We start from the raw sequence: 20,479 nt of genomic DNA on the forward strand, positions 1-20,479 counted from the left end.
CTGCTTATATCATGGGGGAAATTACTGAAGATTTTTTTCAAGATTATTTCTTTATGTGCAAATTCAAAACAAATTAAATTCATTATAATGCCACTGTTTCTTATCTGAAATATACACTCACCGTCTACCCAATAATAAGAATATTCTTTAATAATTACTTTTCCTTTCTCATTTTTGGCTAAGACTTTCTATTCTTCACACCTCCACAGTCCATTCTGTTTGTTTTTGTCCTATTCTTTTATAATTCTTTCTCCCCCCACCCAGTTTTATTGTTAAAATTAAGAAATTACTGACTCTTTTCTGCTTATTTTTGGATTTGGCAGGTGTATATCTCCAGTTTCTTCTTCTTATCTTTCCTTGACTTTTTCCAATGATGTTATCCCCCTCATTCATCCCCTAAGTGAATCATTTATAAAGAAGGGAGATATTACAGGGATTTAGATCATTGAATATTAATTCAACTCTTGTTTATTCCTTTCCCCTGATTTATAAAGTTTTTCTTATGTTTTTGGCCCTTTAGATTTTTTGTGACTTGATGTTTAGCTCTCAATTTAACTGATCTTTTCGAGAGAAAAAAAATTGTCCAGAAATATAGAAGAATAAAATTGTTTCCTCAAGTTTACTTAATTATCTTTGTGTTCATTTGTCATGTTTGGAGTGTTTGCAAATCAAAAAAATCTCATCCTGAGATGGAGAGGGGAAAGTACTCTGGAATGCCTTAAATGCTTTTCTTTTGTTTAAGATCCATTTTTTAAAATTTAATATTAGGATTAGCTTTTCAGGATATGCTGTTTTGCATTCCAGTCTGAACTTAAAATTTGGAATATCTTATTCCAGTCATTCCTCCAGTTTCTTGTGACTAGATAAATTCTTGGATAATTAGATTGGTGTTCATTTGGAAGTCTTTCTCCTGGGTTCTTAAAATTTTTTATGTTATTAAAATTTTGAAATTTAACCACCTTAAGTAATTTCAAGAATGGAATTTTCTTCCCCTTTGTCCTCCCCACCCATGCTCCCACACTGGTACAAGGATTTTATTAACAAGTCTTTGCTATCTGTATTAGAATATTTTGCCAGTTTTTTGTATTTCTTGAAATATGATATTTAAGTTTTTTAAAGTTTGTTATATTCTAAATGGAATTTTGTAGTCCTAAAGTTATCTTTTTATAGCCTGTCTTAAAGATTTTTTTTGCTTTTATAGAATTCATAGGTTTTTAACCTCTCATTTTATTTTTCTCAATTACATGTAAAATTTTTTCTCTCTGTCTCACCTCTTTCCCCTTTCTTGAAAAGATAAGCAATTTGATATGGATTATACATGTGAAGTCATCATGTTTTACATAATTGCAAAAGAGAACACAGATCCCCCCGTAAAAAGATAAGAAAAATAAAGTATACAAAATATACTTTGATATCTGACTCAGTCAGTCATTTATCAAGAGAGGTAGGTGGGAGTTTTCATCACGTAAGTTCCTTGGAACTATCTAGGATCATTATATTACTCAGAATAGCTATGTCATTTACACAGTTGATCATTGTACAATATTGCTATTACTGTGTACAATGTTTCCTTTCTGCTCAATTCATATAAGTCTTCTTGGGTTTTTAATGAAATGATCCTGATTATTTTTTATAGTATAATAATATTCCATCACAGTCAAATACTACAACTTGTTTTGCTATTCCCCAGTTGATGGACATACCCACATTTTCTAATTCTTCATCACCACAAAAAGAGTTACTTTAAATGTTTTTGTACAAATAGCTCCTCTTCCTTTTTCTTTGATCTATTGGATGCAGATCTAGTAACCATTTTACTGGGTGAAAGGTTATGCATGGTTTTATAGACCTCTAGGTTGAGTTCCAAATGGCTCTCTGAACAACTTCACCAACAGTGCACCGGTGTCCCGGTTTTTTCATGTCCTCTCCTACATTTGTCATTTTCCTTTTCTGTCATATTCATATGTTCTTTTTAATATTGGTGCCTTTGGCTTTCTTCCCTTTATTTTTTCCAATTTCTATATTTTTTTAAGTTCCAGATCTGTCATTTTCTTTTTTAGAACCTTTATTGTTTGGAGATAATCTTCATCGTGTCTTCTAAGTTCTGTAATTTCTTGCCTTTTAAAAATTTTACACTGACATCTTTGAATTCTGACCTTAAATTATTGTCTTAATCATTGTTGATTTTTTTGTTTTACCTTATTGATCTCTGGGTATTTAATAGAATTCGTATTTTAATCAGGAATTTTGGTTCAGTTTTTTTTATTGAATGCATATTTATTTTGTTCTGGCCTTTCTTTGACATTTTACTCAAATTTCTTGTCTTGAATATTTCTATTCATTTATCTCCTTCTGAGATAGGTTTTTAATCAGACCTTATCCTTTGGCCTTTTGGTATTTCAGCTTTTTCCTTGTACACTTAGTCATTTATGTTGGATTTCCATTCTTCTCACTCTTTGGCTCTTTACATCCCCCATGTCTCACCAAGCCCAAGTATTCTTAACCTCCTTGGATTTAATGTATTGATGCCAGAATGGATTTCAATCTCCTTTACCTCAGTCTTGAAAGTTCTTTTTTGTCTGCTTAGCTCCATACTGTCTTTATCTTTCATCCCAGTCTTCACTAGTTATTGCCTATTTACCTGGCTTTTGTGGGCAGAATCAGTGTCTTCTATATGTTGTAAGGTGAGGGAGGTTCAAGCTGAATCACTGTTATGGGGAGTAGTACCAAGCAAAGACCACCAAACCTGTGCCCTGAAGCAAAAAAACTTCTACATTCCTTGTACTGACTCTATTTAGCAAATGAAGTTTTTTTTGGGGGGGGATGGAAATATTGGATAGCTCCAAATAATAAGTTATTTGATGTTTTAATATCATAGCAAGTATGCTCTGACCCTTTCTCCCAAAGCACTGCAGGCTACATATGCCCCTCTGAGTTCTTGAATACCTTGAGGATTTAGGGGTATCTCTTCATTACTGCTTTTCACTCAATTATGTCTCTTTTCTATTGCTTTTAATTTAATTTAATTTAATGCTTTACATCCATTAACTTTTACAAAGGGATATATACTTTGAGAATATAGCAAAATCAAAGTTCAGCTATTCCCCACTTCCTCTGCCTCACTCCCAAGCATCTGATACACTTTTAGCTCAGTTCCTACATGGTTAACTCACCCGTTTGTGTCCACATGCAACATCCTGCTGTATAAAGTTTTATGACAACAATTATTGGGCTGAGACACCAATGCCAAACTGGCCAGCTGCCAAGGTCAGTCTGAAAAGTCCAAAAGCTCAGGCTTGTGACCTTTGAAAACTTACAAGATGGCATGCTCCAGTCCCTTCACTTAGAATGGAAAAGAACAAATTTCACTGGTTAAAGACTGGGACATGTGGCTTCAGCAGAAAGAAGGCCAGACTCTTTCCCCAATATAATATTAGTTCCTATTAGGCATAGTGACTGAATGAGTCCAAACACATATAGAGCATCTGAAATGAATAAACTCAAACTGGAAAGCCTAATGAATGCTTCCACATGATCCAGGGGCTTCCACCTCTCTTACTAGTTGATGATGAGGACCATTTTGCAGAATGTCTACACCTGTTCCAGTATCTTCCCAAGGCACTTCAGCATGACTCTTCTAGAAATAAGTTTCTGGGCTATCTACACGGAGAGGTATCTTACAGAGACCCTCTAAGTATACATACACTAAACCCCATGACGTTTTAATGAATAATGTTTTGTTTTTTAATCTGATTTGATATTTTTATATTCTTTTTGTGAATTCATCTTTACTCTTTATCTGGCACATAATTCCCTTTTCTGAGGTTTCTGGGTGAAGTTTGGAGGAAAACAGCTATTCCATCCTCTTGCTGATTCTTTGAGTTCCCTTTTTCTTTTAAGTCCTCTAGATTAGGCTGACAAATTTTCAGGTAAGTACATTCTTTTGCTCTTTACCAGAAGTCCTTTTTTCCTCTCATTTAAACTCATCATTCCTTAAGTTAACATATATTACAGAAAGCTATTGCTTCTTCAGGATCACTGGGCCTTTGTAGTCTGACTTGCTTCTGAAATCTCCTATTAGAATGTAGCACAGCCTGTCTTTTCTATTTTTCTGTTTTTATCCCTAGGGCTCAGCATAGTGCCTAGAATATAGTAAGTATGTAATAAATGGTTGTTTCCATTCATTCACTCACTGTCTTTTCTTGTTTCTAATGGCACAGGAAAATTGTCCATTTTTCTCTTCTGCTCCTTTGCTGATGAGCTTGTATTGCAAAATCTAGATTCTTGGCCTCTTATAACTTCATTTCTTATTTGGTCTATTTAGTTTTAGATAGATCTATATGGATGGAGGCTGACTGATGGCTGATTGCCCGGTACCTCTTGAAAGTAATTACTTTCAGTTAGTAGTAATCAGTCAATCAAAACTAAGGAAGCCCAGAAGACTTCCAAGATGAGAGACATGAGGAGAGTTGAGGTTTGGAGGTTGCTGGTCATTCTCCTAAGAATGTATGAACCAGGGTGAGATTTCCAGAATGTGGCAGTGGAGAGAAGTATAGATGTCCAGAGCTGATGTGAAGTTTAAGTATATATAGTCTCTGTCCTCACTGAATTTACAATCTCATTTAGGAGACAAGATACATATTGATAAAAAAGATTTCTCTAAATGAATTAAAGTGCCATATAATTGATAAGTTAATAAATGATTTTGGACCCTGAAGGAGAAAGGAATCACTTTGACCTGGGAGTCAGAAAAGGCTTTATTAAGGGAGGTATAATTTCAGGTAAGTCCTGAAAAATGGGCATGACACTAAAGGTAAAGAAGAGTGAAGAAGGCACTCAAATTGATGCTGAAAGCTTGGAGCGGAGAACAAGTTTGGCTGGTGAGTTGGGGTGGAGGAGAAGTGATATATATGTAGATGAATAGATATGTTATTGAGGTAGATTCTGACCACATTATGTTAGCTTTGAATGTTAGGGTAAATATGAATTTTATCCTATAGCTAGGGTTAGATAATTGAAAAGAGGTGTCACGATGTAAAATAATATTTTTAGTAAAATTAATCTAATAATTTTCAGGAAAAAAATGGGATTTATTAGGGAGAGAGCAAAAAGAAGGAAATCAGAATTTTTTATAGTAACCTGGATGTGATGTGATGATGTGAAATGATGGTAGATGGAATAGAAAGCAAACATGGATAAAAAGAAAAAAAATTCTTACCAAACTGAACTCTTCCAGTTTTTCCCACCATGTCGTGAAACCTCTTCATCCTGGAAGATCACTTCAGCCCAAAAAGTCACACTTTGGAAGTACCTTCCCAATGGCCCTTCCCTCCAATTGGGTGATTCCTTCCAGAACCTCCATCTCAGGACGGTGTCAAGGCCAGCATCTTTTTATTTCTCAATAAGCAATGATGCTTCATTCCTCCCTCATGCTCCCACACTGGCTACCTCCTCTCTCCTTTTCAACTTCTTTTTACCTGTTGTCTTTCCTACTAGAATATAGATTCCTTGAGGACAGGGGATGTCTTTCCTTTTGCTTATATTTGTATTCCCAGTTTTAGCACTGTGCCTGGTACAGAATAAGCACTTTATAATTAACTGAATGAATGAAAGTATAATCAACAGGACTTGGTCAGACCTGGGTCTCAATCCTGATCTTTGCTTCATCTTTTTTCTCTTGCAGTGCTCAGCAGGGACTCTGGATTATATTTTTAAGCAATGCCACTTGGCACTTCAGAATGTAAAAGATGACACGGAGCCCAGAACTGTGCATTTGAGATCCATGGAGTCATCAGTTATCAAGCAGGGGGAAGAAATTCATAATGAGGTAAGGGCAGTAAGGAGAGAAATTATTTGGTAAGAGTTCATCAGCTTCAGGTCTCAGGTACATTTCTTACTTCTATTTCTGGATTTTAGAAGACTGTACTATTGGTTTTCAGCCCATAATTTCCCAAGTAAAGGTAGCTTTGATCCTCAGGCAAATGGCAATTTAATCTATTTCTGAAAATTAAATCCAATGATTCACTTCAATTCAACAAGTATTTATCAAATTTAGCTATGTTACCCTCTCTCCTCCCATTTACTCCAACTCGATTGACTCCCTCCAGGATCAAATACAAATTCTTCTGTTTGGTATTTAATACCCCCTTATAACTTGTCCCCTTCTGACCTGTCCAGTCTTCTTATTTCTTACACTTCCTATGTACTCAGCTATCCAATGACTCTGGCCTCTTTGGTATTCCTACAACAGGGGGAGAACAAATACAAAAAATGAAATAGCCCTTGCCCTCAGAGAAACTTAATTTTTATTGGATAAATGCAACCTTCACTTAAGTAATTATGTACAAATAAAATTAATATAAGAGGGAACATAAATAGAATTATTACCTCTGAGCTGTCCTTTGAAGGAAATTTGGATTTCTTTGAGTCAGAAGGGAGGAAGGGGAGTACATTCTAGTCAGTCATTTAGTATTTATTGAGCATTTATTAAATTCCAAAAACTGTTCTAAGTGTTTGGGATGCAAAAATAAGGGGCAAAAGAGAGTCCTTGATTACAAGGATCTCACAGTCTGATGGAAAATTGTGGACATGAATGGTTCAGCGACTTCCTAATTTGAACCTTTACTAGGATTAGGATTCCTCTTAGGGGAGCACCAACAAGGACTCCTTTCTGGAGTCTAGAAGTGGGGGTGGCCAAGAATCTTTAAGGAATCATGGGGTTTGGAAGTTCTAGCAGCCTAGCCAGTTTCCTGTCTATATTAATAGTGTATAGATCTGACTCCAGTGATGTTGGTTTATTTCCTTACCTTCCCTATTCCCTACACTTCCCTCCCCCCTAAAAAAAAGAGAAAAAACAAAACTCAACTTGAGGGGCCAAGCTAAGTAGATGCTATTCTTGAATACTTAGCTTGGCCTCTGTTCCTCCCATATCTTTTCTCTGACTACTTGTCATGTTTTATCATCATCAGATGAGAAAAAAGCTGTATACATAGACTGTTTATTCAAAGCCAGAATATTGTCATTTGAACTCATCTGCTTCAGAATATGTCTGGCAGTTTTTTTTTTTTTTACATTATGCATTTGGGGAGTGATCCAGAAATTTTAGCTGAATGAGGCAGGCCTGCAACCTAAGGCTGAATGGAGACCTTGAAGCTGTGTTTTATGTGTACCAACCTCCCTTTTCATGATGCCTCCATCTTTGGTTTTTCAAGGTCATTTCCTTATTTGAGAGATTAATTCCACATGTCAAGGCATATTTTCAAATACTGTTTCCTTACCACACAAGTAGGCCTGAGTTTCAGTGTTTGCCCACTTGTACATGCTTAATTCTCTGCTCAATGCTTTGCAGTTCATTGATATTCTTTTTTTTTTTAAACCCTTACCTTCCATCTTGGAGTCAATACTGTGTATTGGCTCCAAGGCAGAAGAGCAGTAAGGACTAGGCAATGGGGGTCAAGTGACTTGCCCAGGGTCACACAGCTGGGAAGTGTCTGAGGCCACATTTGAACCTAGGACCTCCCATCTCTAGGTCTGACTCTCAGTCCACTGAGCCACCCAGCTGCCCCCCATTGATATTCTTAATGTACCCACTTCTCTCTTTTTTTTCCTTCATCCTTAAAGGCCAGATAGATGCCTTTGGTTTGTAAATTATATAATAAAATTTTGCTGTTTTACATAACAAAAAGTTTAGCAGGGCTTTCCCACCCCCTCCCCCCGTGACTTTATATGACTTCAATTCAGTTAGAAGTTTATAAAGTTTTTATTGAATGTAAAGTACTGTGCAAAATACCAGGTAAGATATACTGTTTAGGTGAAATGATTCCTATATCCATGAAACTTAACATCATACTGTGGAAGGCCACATGGACTGGTGTCACATCTCAACTCTGAGGTCAATTTGTTCATGTAAAACAGGTGAAGGAATTTAGAAGAACTTCAGGAACTCGAAAGATGTTAGAACTTGGAAGATCTTCAAGAGCTCGTTTAACCTTAATCTGTTACTTTTGGGGGGTAGCTAGGTAGAGCAGTGGATAGAGTGCTGGGCTCATCTTCCCAAGTACAAATCTGTCCTTAGACATTTACTAGCTATGTGACCCTGGGTAAGTCATTTAAACCTGTTTCCCTCAATTCCTCATCTTTAAGATGAGCTGCAAAAAGAAATAGCAAGCCACTCCATATCTTTGCCAAGAAAGCCCCAAATGGGTTAATGAAGAGTTGGGCATGTCTGAAACAACTGGACGACCACAAAATTATTTTATCCCCTTAAGAGATACTCAAGTGGGTCATATATGAAATTGAAACAAAAATATTGTACCACTTTTTTTTATAAAATGTAAGCTTCTTGGGGGGCAGCTAGGTGGCTCAGTGGATTGAGAGCCAGACCCAGAGATGGGAGGTCCTGGGTTAAAATCTGGCCTCAAACACTTCCTAGTGGTGTGACCCTGGGCAAGTCACTTGACCTCCATTGCCTAGCCCTTACCACTCTTCTGCCTTGGAACCAATACACAGTATTGATTCTAAGGTGGAAGGTAAGGGTCTTAAAAATAAGTAAATAAAATGTAAGCTTCTTGAGGATAACAGCTTTTTCAGTTTTAGCTTTATATCTCCATTGTTTTGCATGATGTCCTATCCATAAGACTAACTCATTTGTTGAGCAGGGATGTAGGTCCATATACCAGTATCTAAAATAGACAATAATATATGACAAGTGTATTAGAAAAGTGCTGAATGAAGTAAAAAATTAGATCCAGGGTGGGGAAATCCTGGTGCTATGGGGAGGTTAGGGAAGGTTTTCTGGATGAGATGGTATTTAAGTAGGATTTTAACAGATGGCTTAGGAATTCAGAACTCCAAGAAAGAGAAGGATGATCCTTAAGGCACAGAATTCTGGCAGAGTGAAACTGTGGAGACAAGAAGACACAAGGCTACTTGGGAATAAAAGAATAGGCTATTTTGGCTATAGGCTCAAACATATGACAGGGAGAATAAAGTGATAAGGCTGCTAAGTGTTATGGGTTAATTTAGAGTTGAGACTGAATAAAAATTTAGATGGCTGCCAGGGATTTAATTTCTAATCCCAATGAAGTACTCAAGTCAGAATGGAATTTTATGGTGGTTTATTTACAAAAGGAGGAAAAAATTAAGAAAGAGAGAGAGAGGAAAAGAATTTAAACTGCTCCAGCTCGGGCTGAGCCAGGAAGGAATTTCAGAGGCCTTGGCCAAGGGGGTCTCTCCAGAAAGCCAAGGAAAAAGGGAGTCAGTCTTATCACTCACCAAGTGACCATCTCCAGGAAGCTGTCTGAGGGGCTCCTCCAGGCTGGAGTTCCAGGGTCAACTCCAACAACCCCTCCCCCCTGGAAGTGACAAGAACTATAAAGGCAGTTCTTTATATCACTTCCTATGTCTCACATGTGTCATTGGTGGCTTAAGCTTGCCCAGGGGTCAGTCAGTTGTTTCTGATTTGTCACTTGCCAGCACAATCCAGTCATAGGCCTTCCTCCTTGACACTTAATCCATAAGTGTGGTTGTATACATTCCTGGATGCTAGACTAAGCAAAATGGAGAAAATCTAAAATTCATATAAGACAGAATGGAGCTAGAAGGAGGGGAGCCTAGAGTTCCAGGCAATGGGGTTTGAAGTTCTCTTGTAGATAGCATAAATATTTTTGAAGGAAAGAATGACATAACTGGATCAGAGCATAAAGAAGATTAGTTTTGCAACAGCATGGAAAGAGGGGAGAATGAAGCCATAAAGACTTCTTAGAGGGCTTTATTGCAACAATCTAAGTGGGTGGTAATGAGACCCTATACTAAAATATTAACAGTAGTAGTAGAAAAGAGATATTCAAGGTCAGAGGAGGTGACTAGATATAATAACTGCTTGGACATGAGAGATAGAGAAGAGATTAATTAAAACCAAAGCTTTAAACATAGGATAATATAAATAATGCCACTGATGGAAATAATATAGTTAGAAAGAATAGGTTTAAAGAGGAAGATAATAAGCTTTGTTTGGGCCATTTTGCATTTGAGGTAGTGGTTCAACATCTCCTTGGACATGGTTTCTAGGCAGCTGGTACATCTGTCTGCAGCTTAGAAGAGAGGTTAGGACCAGAATGACATTACCAAGGGGAAAACTGGTGAAAAGAGTGCTGAGACTCAGAACAGGAATGGAAAACCTAGATGAAAGGACACCTTAAAGAATTGGAAAGAAGATGAGCTAGTTAAAGAGGCTGCATGCATAGGAGGAGAGGGTGTCAAGTCAACAGTGTCAAGTGCTATGGGAGATTATAAAGAGGATTAAGGTTCTAAGTGGCCCTTTGGATTCTGGCTGAATTGCAAGGGATAAATCTGAGCACCTTTTAAATTCCTAAGATGTTCTTGAAGGAAGTTTGCTTGCTTGACAAACTAAAAGCTCTTCCAGTTTCTAAAATCAGACCCCTTCTCTGATCTGTAGTGACATGAAAGTTTGCTTTATGGGTCTTTTTTGAAGAGAAAGTCTGCCTATCTATATATTTTTCCTTAATAAAATATTATACTCTGTAGTTGTCTCTTTTTATTATTGCCTACCTCTTTTTGTTAGTTTGTTTGGTTTTCACATTGGGCAGTGAGAGTAGATTGGGTTTGCCCATATTGAATAGCATATTCTTCTTGATCCCTAAGAACAAAATTGAAAAGGCAAAGCCATTTAGAGAAGAATTGGCTACATTTTACTGTATGAATGATCTGGGTAATTTTCAAACTCCTTTACACTTTGAGGAGAATCACTGGGGACTCAATTTTTTTTTTATCAAGGATATTCCATAGTTCACAGTAGCTATGATCAAGGCTTTGGTCTATAGTTACTAAATTTTTTTCCTCCTATTTTTCTTCTTTTAAAAAAAAACTATTACCTTCTTATCTAGTCTTTTGTGTTAGCAGAATTTTCATTCATCACACTCTTAGCTATACAGTAAGAAACTCAAATTCATTTAGAAGGAGTTGTCTCCTGGATCACAACTATGAAGAAAAGCATTGTTCACGGCCACTGCCAAGCTGCTGTGCATTTTGAGTGCTCAGAGAAAAATGAAAGCATGGCAGGAAGCTGGTGGATACAAAAGAAAGGCAATATAGATCACCTCCATGGGCAGCATTTAATAATCAGTGCTTTTTAATAATTGACTGAGATGCTTCAGTACATAAAATGTCAAATGGTGCTAGTGGCCTTTGCTACCCAGTATTGACTGGTATTCTGAAAACAGGCTTTTAATCATGATGTAAAGAACACTAGCAATAGGTTGATGTTGGACATAAGTATACAGTTCTTTTTCCCCTTTGCATTCCTTTTGACTTCCTTGGCCTTTAGAGCTTATGCCAGCTAGGTGAATGCATGATTATAGCCTACTGAACTCGTCTTCTTTTTCCACAAGGAAGACTTTCCTCTGTAGTAATTTCTGTTATATAGCAGGGTCAGATAGTAAAGATTTTCTGGTTAATAAAGTTAACAAGAAGCAACATGATATGGAGGAAAGTGCTGTATTTAGGGTCAGTGAATTAAAATTGAAGCCTGATTGTGCCATTACCATTACCTGTGTCACTGTGGGCAGGTTTTCTTCAACTTTATTATACAGGAGGTTGGAGTAAATGACACATATATATATACATATATATATATATATATACATAATCCCCCCTTTATAGGACAAAATCTTTGATCCTATGACTTAATTATGCATACTATAGATAAATTACCAATTTGTCATTAAATATTATAAAATAAGACACAGCACTTAAATAATATACCACATTATTTTATCTATCTTTGATGATTCAGAAGACCTTTCAGGATCTCAAAATATTTATAGGCAATAATCATGAATATTAATTATCACTGTACTGTAGATATTTTAAAAGCTATAATTGGGGGAGGGTTATATGTCTAATCACATGTATAAAATTGTAAATCAATGAGGTTCTATTGAAAGCTATGCTTTTGCAGTATTGTTTCCTGTGATCAGCCTCTTAGGGCATTCCTTTCCTCTACTGAGTTTCGTTTTTTTCTCCCCTTTTGATCTCAGTTCAGCTGTTGATAGCTTTTCCTGCATCTCTACTTCATTAGTTACAGGAATTCCTGAAGAAAGTAACCCCTGGAGAAGAGATGGGACCATGGCCTTGTCATAGTTAGAGATTTGTCAGTCAGCATTGCTGGACTTTGTGTTTTGAGTTTGAATAGCAATATTTCACTTCCATGCATTCCCAGTTTACTCTGTCTCACTGTGCATTTGTTCAGCTTTGGTTACTGGTTTTGTTTTGTTTTTTTGTCCCCAAAGGGTGTGCAAATTCTATTTTGCACCCTCCTTTCCTTGACCCTGATACTTAGAATGTCTTGTCCTCATTCACACTTTGGGACTCAGCCCAAGTAGCTGAGGATACATTTTAGTCCTCTAAATTAATTTCAGTAAAAGAGTTAGCTGCTTTTCTTGGCCTGGGTGGGACTTGATTGAAGTCCTGGAAGGGATCCAACTTGGTTTCGTCTCCATTTCATTGAGATGAAAATGCAAAGCAATGAAGATAAATAAAATGAACAGTAAATGGGTTTGATGCCAATAAAGATTTTACGTCCTGGGGAAGAACTAACCTCACGGATCAGGCTCCACTGGGAGCTCGACAAAGAAACTTGATGGTCAGGTTATGGAAAGGGCCATGAGTTCTTCCTCTATTTTTTTCTCCTCTTTATAATGAAGCCAAAGCCAACTCAAACAAATAAACATTCCCTACCCCCACTAAAGGTCAGCCTTTTTTTGTAGAAGAAGAGATGTTGGTCTATAAGAATAGGTAGGGCACTTTCTCACTTTTATAGGCCCCTAGAAGTACCTTCATCCTGACCTGGCTTTAATTTACCCAGATATAAAATTGGTAAATGGTCATGTGCTACATTCACTGCTTGTCATAATCTGTTTGGTTTTCTGGAATACCACAACTGCCAAGACTGCTGTGTTTTCTCCCTTTCAGTAGAAATTGCTAGACTTAAGACCTAACTTTTTTTTAACTCTTGGTGCTCTGCTGACAGATTATTATTGTAGCATGAACAAACCTCTTGTGAAATTAGTTAGAAAACTTCTTTTTCTTGTGATAAATACATAGCTGTACTTGTATTCTCTTATTTGAACTACACTTGTAGTCCCCTTTGAAAATACTTAGTTTACTTCTGTTAACTACTCTATCATTTTAATACCACAGATAAGTTCAAGCAACTGTTGTCTTAATATTGTTCACATTCCTTTTTTTGTTTAAACAGCTTTCAGTGAAATCAGTTCTGCATATCAAACAAACATTTAGTTAATGTAAACTAAAACCTTTTCAGACTTTTGTAGTTGTACTATTTATACTTAGTGTTCTTAAGTTAGGTATTTAAGCCATTTTCACCATCATTACACCTTCACAAGTTGCCTTTGTTTGCTTCAGGAAAATTCAATATGGATAAGCAAAAAAAAATTCTTTGTGGGAACAGGTGATGATTATATCATGTTGACCCTGTGTATGGAACATAACTACCATAGCAAAGCTAAACAGTAAGGCCTATACATTTCTTCACAGGGCATAGAAAAAAATTAGGGTGCATATAGTTACTGCATAGAGGGTAAAATGCCAAGTATATTTCCTAACTACAGGTAAATAAGGAAAGACTTAACAATAGATAGGAAAATATTTGTTGACCCACACAAAGATTCCTTCAGTCCCTGTCTTTGTCAGCAGTTATTTAAGGAGTAAAATACATTTTCAGTATCTTTGCCACCATCTTGGAACATATTGCTATTTTTGTTGGTTAAATGGGAAGATGACTAGTTGCCAGGCTTATTTTAGTAAGATATATCATGTATCTCTATCCAGTTGTATGTGTACATATGCATGTGTGTATGTGTGTCTGTATGCATATGTGCCCTATTGCTTCATAGTGTGCTATAATGGATTCAAGGTCTTCCTCTTTTACCTTGTAAGATTATGGTGAATCTTGAGATAGCCCCAGCATATTATTGATCTTCACTGTGAATTTCTTCTTTTTCTTAGATGTCTCAAGACTTTTCTTGATATGTTATATAAATCTCTTTCATGTATACATAAAAGGAATCATGGTGTGGTGGCTCGAGAGCCAGACTTGAATAAAGAATATCAGGGTTCAAGTTCTGCCCTTGACTCCTACTTTGACCCTTGGGCAACTTACTTCATCTCTCAGTCCTAAGCAACTTTTTAAGAGTAGAGTTCTTAACCTTTTTTTTAAGTCACTTTTCAGTTACATCTGACTCTTTTTTATCCCATTTTGGCCTTTTACAAAAATACTGAAGTGGTTTTCCATTTCCTTCTCCAGTTCATTTTCCAGATGAGGAAGTTGGATTGACTTACCTAGTTCACACAGCTAGTAAGCTTCTCAGGCTAGATTTGAACTAGAAAGATGAGTCTTCCTGACTTCAGGCCTGGCACTCTATCCACTATACCACCTAACTGCTCCTTCTTAACCTTTTTTTGTCATGAATCTCTTGGGTAGTTCGAAAAATCACAGGGACCTCTTCTTGGAGTGCTTATTAAATGCATAAAATGAATACCTGGAATCGCAAAGAAAACCATTGATACTTAAATAATTATCACAATATTTTTTTACAAATTTTATGGATAAATATTTTAAAAAATATTTTGGGCAGGTAACCCCTACAGAACAGATAAGTAGAAGGAAGATCCTCATTTGTTGTTTCCTATAGCACTGAAATCTTGGGTGCTCTTCTCAAATCTTTATATATATAAAGTGAATATATATGCTATATGATCTGTAGATATTTGACATGAACCTGTAATTCAATCAATGTAGCAATCTCCTAGTACAGAAAATCCCTTCGCTGGTAAAGATGAACATTTTGATTGTCATTTATAGTCCTTATTGAGTTGCTAAGGAAGTTGAAAGAGTAAGCAATTTGCCAATGGAAACACAACTAGTGTGTCAGAAGCAGAATTCAAACCCAAGTCTTTCCAACTCCAAAGCCAGCTCTCTAGCCACTGTGTCCTACTGCTTCATAAATATTACATTGGTTGAAGGTCTTTGTCTTTTACCTTATAAGATTATGGTGAATCATGAGATAGCCCTAGCATATTAATGATCTTTAGGGTTCATTTCTTCCTTTTTCTTTAATGCCTCAAGACCTTTCATGATATGATATCTATCCCCCTTTAATATTTAATGAGTGAGGCAGGTTTTAATGCCCTTCTCCATTTTCTTCATTTTAGATACTTTAAAAAATCTGACACCTTTAAGGATATATCTGTTTGTTATGTGTAAGTTTAGCAGTTTTTAATAAGGTTTTTAAATAAAAGTGCTAACAAATATAGTCCTTCTTTTTGATTGTATCCCTTCTATAATTCAGTTCCTTGCTTCTAGCCTTCAGTCTAATCAAGTGACACCCATGGAGCCCAAGCTCAGTTTCTTTTCCAGGAGAAGGCTTCCCAACTTCTGACTTTAAGGAATATTATTTTCCTAATTTCAAAAAATGAGTTTGAGGCTTCAAATGAAATTAGAAATTATTTGCTAACTTACTGATTCTCAGTAAATTACTGTATGTGACTTGAATTACTAATATATCAAGTTTCCATGTCCAAACCCAGTTGATCATAGTAATGTTCTTTTATTTGTGGCCAACAGGTAGAATTTGAATGGCTGAGACAGTTTTGGTTTCATGGCCATCGCTACAAGAAGTGCACAGATTGGTGGCAGCTACCCATGTCTGAACTGGAAGGACTGTGGAAAAAGATGGAATGTGTGGTAAGTAATTTAGTACTGAGGGCCATAAAAATGTATCCATATGCTGATTTCTCCATAGACTCTTTGCCCATGATGATTCCAGTGAATTCTTAGCCAACTCACAGGGGCATCTAAGGTTTTGAGGGTACCACTTGGCAATGAAAACCTATTGAATTTGATTAGTTTAAAGATTAAAATAAACTCAGAAAAAGCAATGACATATAGTACTTATTATTTAAGTACTCTAGGAACTATTAACCCAGCAGAGTAGCTAGTAGCTATTGTTAATCCCCACTTTACAAATAAAGAAATGGAGTCAGGCATTGAGCCAAAGCCCAGAGGGAATCAGTGTCAAAGACTGGATCAAAATTCTAAGATCTCTGTTTTCTTCCTTCAAAATCAGACCATTGAACTTTTGTCAGTTTCTTCTCTCTCCCCCCCCCCACCTCACTTTCCCTCCTTTTTTTCTTTTAATAATACAGAGGATGACATTTTCCCACAAGTAAATTAATGCATGGGTTGTTGTAACAATGAGCCTGAGGCGATGACAGTTGCTGCTAAACCTCCCCACTGTTTTGAAAGTTTACACCTGAATACAGGCTATTGCAGATTAGTGGTATTTCAGTGAAGATATATCTTCCTACCCTGATACTGTGTGGGCACCTACTTCTGACAGTCTCCATTTAAGCTGCCATGCCGATTTCAAGATCCTTACTTAATTCCTATCCATGATGGGTGTGTCAGAACTCAGACTGGAAAATAAAGATATGTAAAGTTGGATTAGGAAAGAAAGAAAGAAAGAAAGAAAGAAAGAAAGAAAGAAAGAAAGAAAGAAAGAAAGAAAGAAAGAAAGAAAGAAAGAAAGAAAGAAAGAAAGAAAGAAAGAAAGAAAGAAAGAAAGAAAGAAAGAAAGAAAGAAAGAAAGAAAGAAAGAAAGAAAGAAAGAGAAGAAAATAAATTTTACTATGTTGGTGTTAGTGGTTGTTGATTTTCAACTTGCAAGAATGGGGGTGGGATTTGTCCTAAATTTTAAGAATTGCATATTTGATATCTTTAGGGATTACGAACATATTTTATACATTCCTCTCCAAAGGACTTGTGATTCAGTAGCAAGTATATAATAGAAGAGAATGCTTTTTTTAATTTTGTAGACTTTCAGTAAAAAGAACCTAAAGGAAGAGCCAATTTGGGAATCCTCCAGGGCCAGTTTTTCTACAGTTGGTGTGGCATTACTATGTTCTCAAATGGAAACAGTGGCCTCTGTGTCTCTTCTTTCAACATGACTCAGGATGATATTTATCAGTAGGGATTTACTGTTTGGGACAAGACAAGCTTGAGAAGCTGCTTCTAATTTAAGTGTAACCTTGAAAAGATGTTTTATGCCTCTAAGCATTTTAATCACACAATTAATTTGAACTATCATAGAAAATTAAGTAGAATGATAATTAGATATGTCCTTTCTTTTATATTTGCTATTATGCAATATCTAAGAACCTGAGGTGAGGATGGGGAGTAGGAATAGAGGAGAGAAGATATTAAAGGATTGGATAAGAAGGAGACTTTTTATTCTTCCATAATCTGTCCTTTTTTCCTTCAATTTAAGCAGTAGGGGGCAATGTTTAGCTACCATTTTGAGACAACAGGATTCTAGATTGAGGAAAATGCATAGAAATGTACCATTAACTGTCAAGAATTATCCCTGTTGCTTCAAGTTAGCTGTAATCTCTAAGATTCCATAACACAGGAAATCAGTTGTGGGTTAACAAATTCAACAGCAATTTAACATAAAAAGTGCAGTGTTTGGAGCACATTTGGATTCTATAGAATTAGGTTAATCAAAAAAGCATTTCTAAATGTACTCCCTTGGCTTCTAGGCAGTATATTCCTCGAAATTATAATAATTTTCAATGAATAATTATACTTTTTCGGGTAATGTAAAATAGCATATGTGGGGGATCTCCTCTAATAAATGGTTCCTGTGTTTTCAAAAACATCATTGATTTTTCTTTTGGAGGCCAAACCAAAAATCTTTAATGGTAACGAATGCATTCACTTTTTGCTTATGAGTTAAATGAAATTTGGAATTAGTTTCATAAATAGAAGAGCCTTAAATTAAGCGGAAATTTTTTCACTTTCAGCATTCCTACATTTACAGTTTGTTGGAAGGCAAAGGGAGAAGGTGGGGCAGAGGAAGAAAGGAAAATGAGTTCTTAAATAGCTTTTCCTCTATTAATAGTAATTATTTCACATGTTATAACCAGTCATATAATTCAAAAAACTTATCAACTGTCTAAAGCTCATGGTTCTCCCCTTGTGAGCCTTTCACTTATCCCCTGCTCTACCCCAGCTTCTACTTCTCTCTCCTTGTTCCAGCAAGCACACATTTTTATCATGCTGTTTATTCTTGGCATTTCTCTCCCTGAGGATGGTTTTACTCTGCACTTGCTCTTGTGATGTAAATGTTAAACCTTATATTTGAATGACAGTCTGATAAAATTTCACATTTTCCCTGAATATTACCTCATGAATTTAGAGACATTAAACCTGAAGTGCCTAGCCCTCCCTCTGTAACCCAAGTGTCTCTCTAGCCTTTCTCTTTCCACTCTTCTATTTCTCATCCTGGAAAAAGGGCTAAGGTTATTCAGATGCTTGCATTTTATTAAAAAACAAACAAACAAAAAACCCTCATGACCACTCCCTTATCCCAGATTAACATATTATCCAGAGACTTTTCAGGATATGTGTCCTCTGAATTCAAAGAAAGAGTTACCATTTGAAAGGGACTGTACAAGCTTTTCTTTCTGGGTAAAGAGAGTTATGAAAAGCTGAAATCTCTTGTGATGTGAGGAAGTGTGAAGGGAGCTGTAGATTCTGTGGATAGGCCATTTGTCTCTCAGGGTCTGGTATCGTTCCTGTCTTGAAAAACTGACATTTATTTTACCTATAAAAATGTTTTAACACCATCAAATTCCTGAAGATACAAAAAAAAGACAGCGAAACGTGGAACCTTCCAAACTAATGATCCCATTCATTTTCTTTCTAACTTGGTCACTCAGTGAAGACATTTTGGGAATTGTTTCCAGCACAAACATTTAAAAAAATATTACTTATTTACATATGGGCAAGAAATTGCTTTGTGCTTATATATCCCTCCCCCTTTGCCCCGCCCCCCCCAAGAAAAGACCAGACACTGCTGGTTCCCTGTGCTATGAATTGTGTTTCCTGCCTTGACAATTCGTTTTGCCGAGAGGTAGTGTTTTTATATGGCAGTTGGCCTTAATAACCTTTATTGACTTGAGTGGATAAGAGCCAAGACTAGGATTATTAAAATGTAACCATTTCAAGGCAGTACAAAATCACAACATATATAATTATGTTAGGTAGGCTACAGGCTCCATTTAATCCCACCCATTTATGTTAAAATTTGGCAGGAAGAGCAGAGTCATGGCATTGAAAACATTAAGAGATGCAGAAAATGAGTGAGAGTTTTATTTAATGACATTCCATTTACTTGTTGTTAAAGCTCTTCATGAGGGAGTGGTAGAAACTTGATGACCTTTTCATTCAGAAGTTTTAATAGTTTAATTTTAAGATGTACCACTGGCATTTTTCTTCTTGGTTTGGGCGTTCTTAAAGCTGCTCTGAAAGCTTAATTGCAGCAGCTTATCCATTTTTAACTTAACTATTCTGAATACAGGTTACATGGTCATAGAGAATGAAATATGATGGAACAGGGAAGCAGTTTGTTTGTTTCTATGGGAATTAATGAAGTTCTTAGAGCATTCTTGGCTTTTATTTTAAGCTGAGATATAGGCCCAGTTGGGTTTTTCACATACCAAAGCAGTATTTGCTATCACAGCTTAAAAAATAAAGTTCTTGCCTACATTTTTTGGGGGGAGGGGAGTTTTAATCCAAATTAAAGATTAATTCCAAATAGTTATAAATATTAAAACAGACATTCACTTTGGGATTCCAGTTTTTCAGATATGGTATTTTTGAGTTATTGGAACAGTCCACAAGTAATTCAAAATCTGAAGTTAAAAGCCCCATTATTCACCATTAAGCCTTAAACTGCAGTCTCCCTTTTTCTGTTCTACCCAAACGTAGCAGTAACTCAGATGTACTATAGGGAGATGTTTGAGGCTAGTGGCTGTCAACATAGGATCTAGAAACCCCAAACTTGTAGCTTAGTAAAATCTGATGAACCCCAGGTTTTAGGACTAGCTTGTAAGTTGGAGACCCCAAAGCTTAAACTTGTTCCCTTTTCCCCATGAGAATCTACCCGGAAAAGAATTTCAGGCTATCAGTTTCTGACTGAATAGTGGACCCTGAGGTAAAAGACAATCCCTGTCAGGTGGAGCCAAGCACAAGCCAAGTGACTCTTCTAGTCTCCAGAAGCCTTTCCCACAGTATCACACCCTCCTAGGACCTTCAGGTTACAAAACTGACTGCACTGCCTTATTGCACTAAAGAGTCACTTGGCTTGTGCTTGGCTCCATCTGACAGGGATTGTCTTTTACCTCAGGGTCCACTATTCAGTCAGAAACTGATAGTCTGAAATTCTTTTCCGGGTAGATTCTCATGGGGAAAAGGGAACAAGTACAAGCTTTGGGGTCTTCAACTTACAAGCTAGTCCTAAAACCTGGGGTTCATCAGATCTTACTAAACTACAAGTTTGGGGTTTCTAGATTCCATGTTGACATGGCCTAGGCCTTT

At 36.5% G+C, this 20,479-nt stretch overlaps 1 protein-coding gene across 8 annotated transcripts in view; it reads left to right on the top strand.

Annotated features, from left to right (window-relative positions):
- The window catches only part of FTO (FTO alpha-ketoglutarate dependent dioxygenase), a 421,101-nt gene that overhangs the window by 180,890 nt on the left and 219,732 nt on the right, over positions 1–20,479 (top strand). For all 8 annotated transcript variants that reach the window (XM_007474863.3, XM_056812325.1, XM_056812324.1 and 5 more), the window contains 2 exons: positions 5,684–5,827; positions 15,665–15,784. In XM_007474863.3, coding sequence (XP_007474925.1) covers positions 5,684–5,827; positions 15,665–15,784 — 264 coding nt within the window. The remainder of the gene's footprint in view (positions 1–5,683; positions 5,828–15,664; positions 15,785–20,479) is intronic.

Source organism: Monodelphis domestica, chromosome 1, assembly GCF_027887165.1.
Source record: "Monodelphis domestica isolate mMonDom1 chromosome 1, mMonDom1.pri, whole genome shotgun sequence".
Taxonomy (NCBI): Eukaryota; Metazoa; Chordata; class Mammalia; order Didelphimorphia; family Didelphidae; genus Monodelphis; species Monodelphis domestica.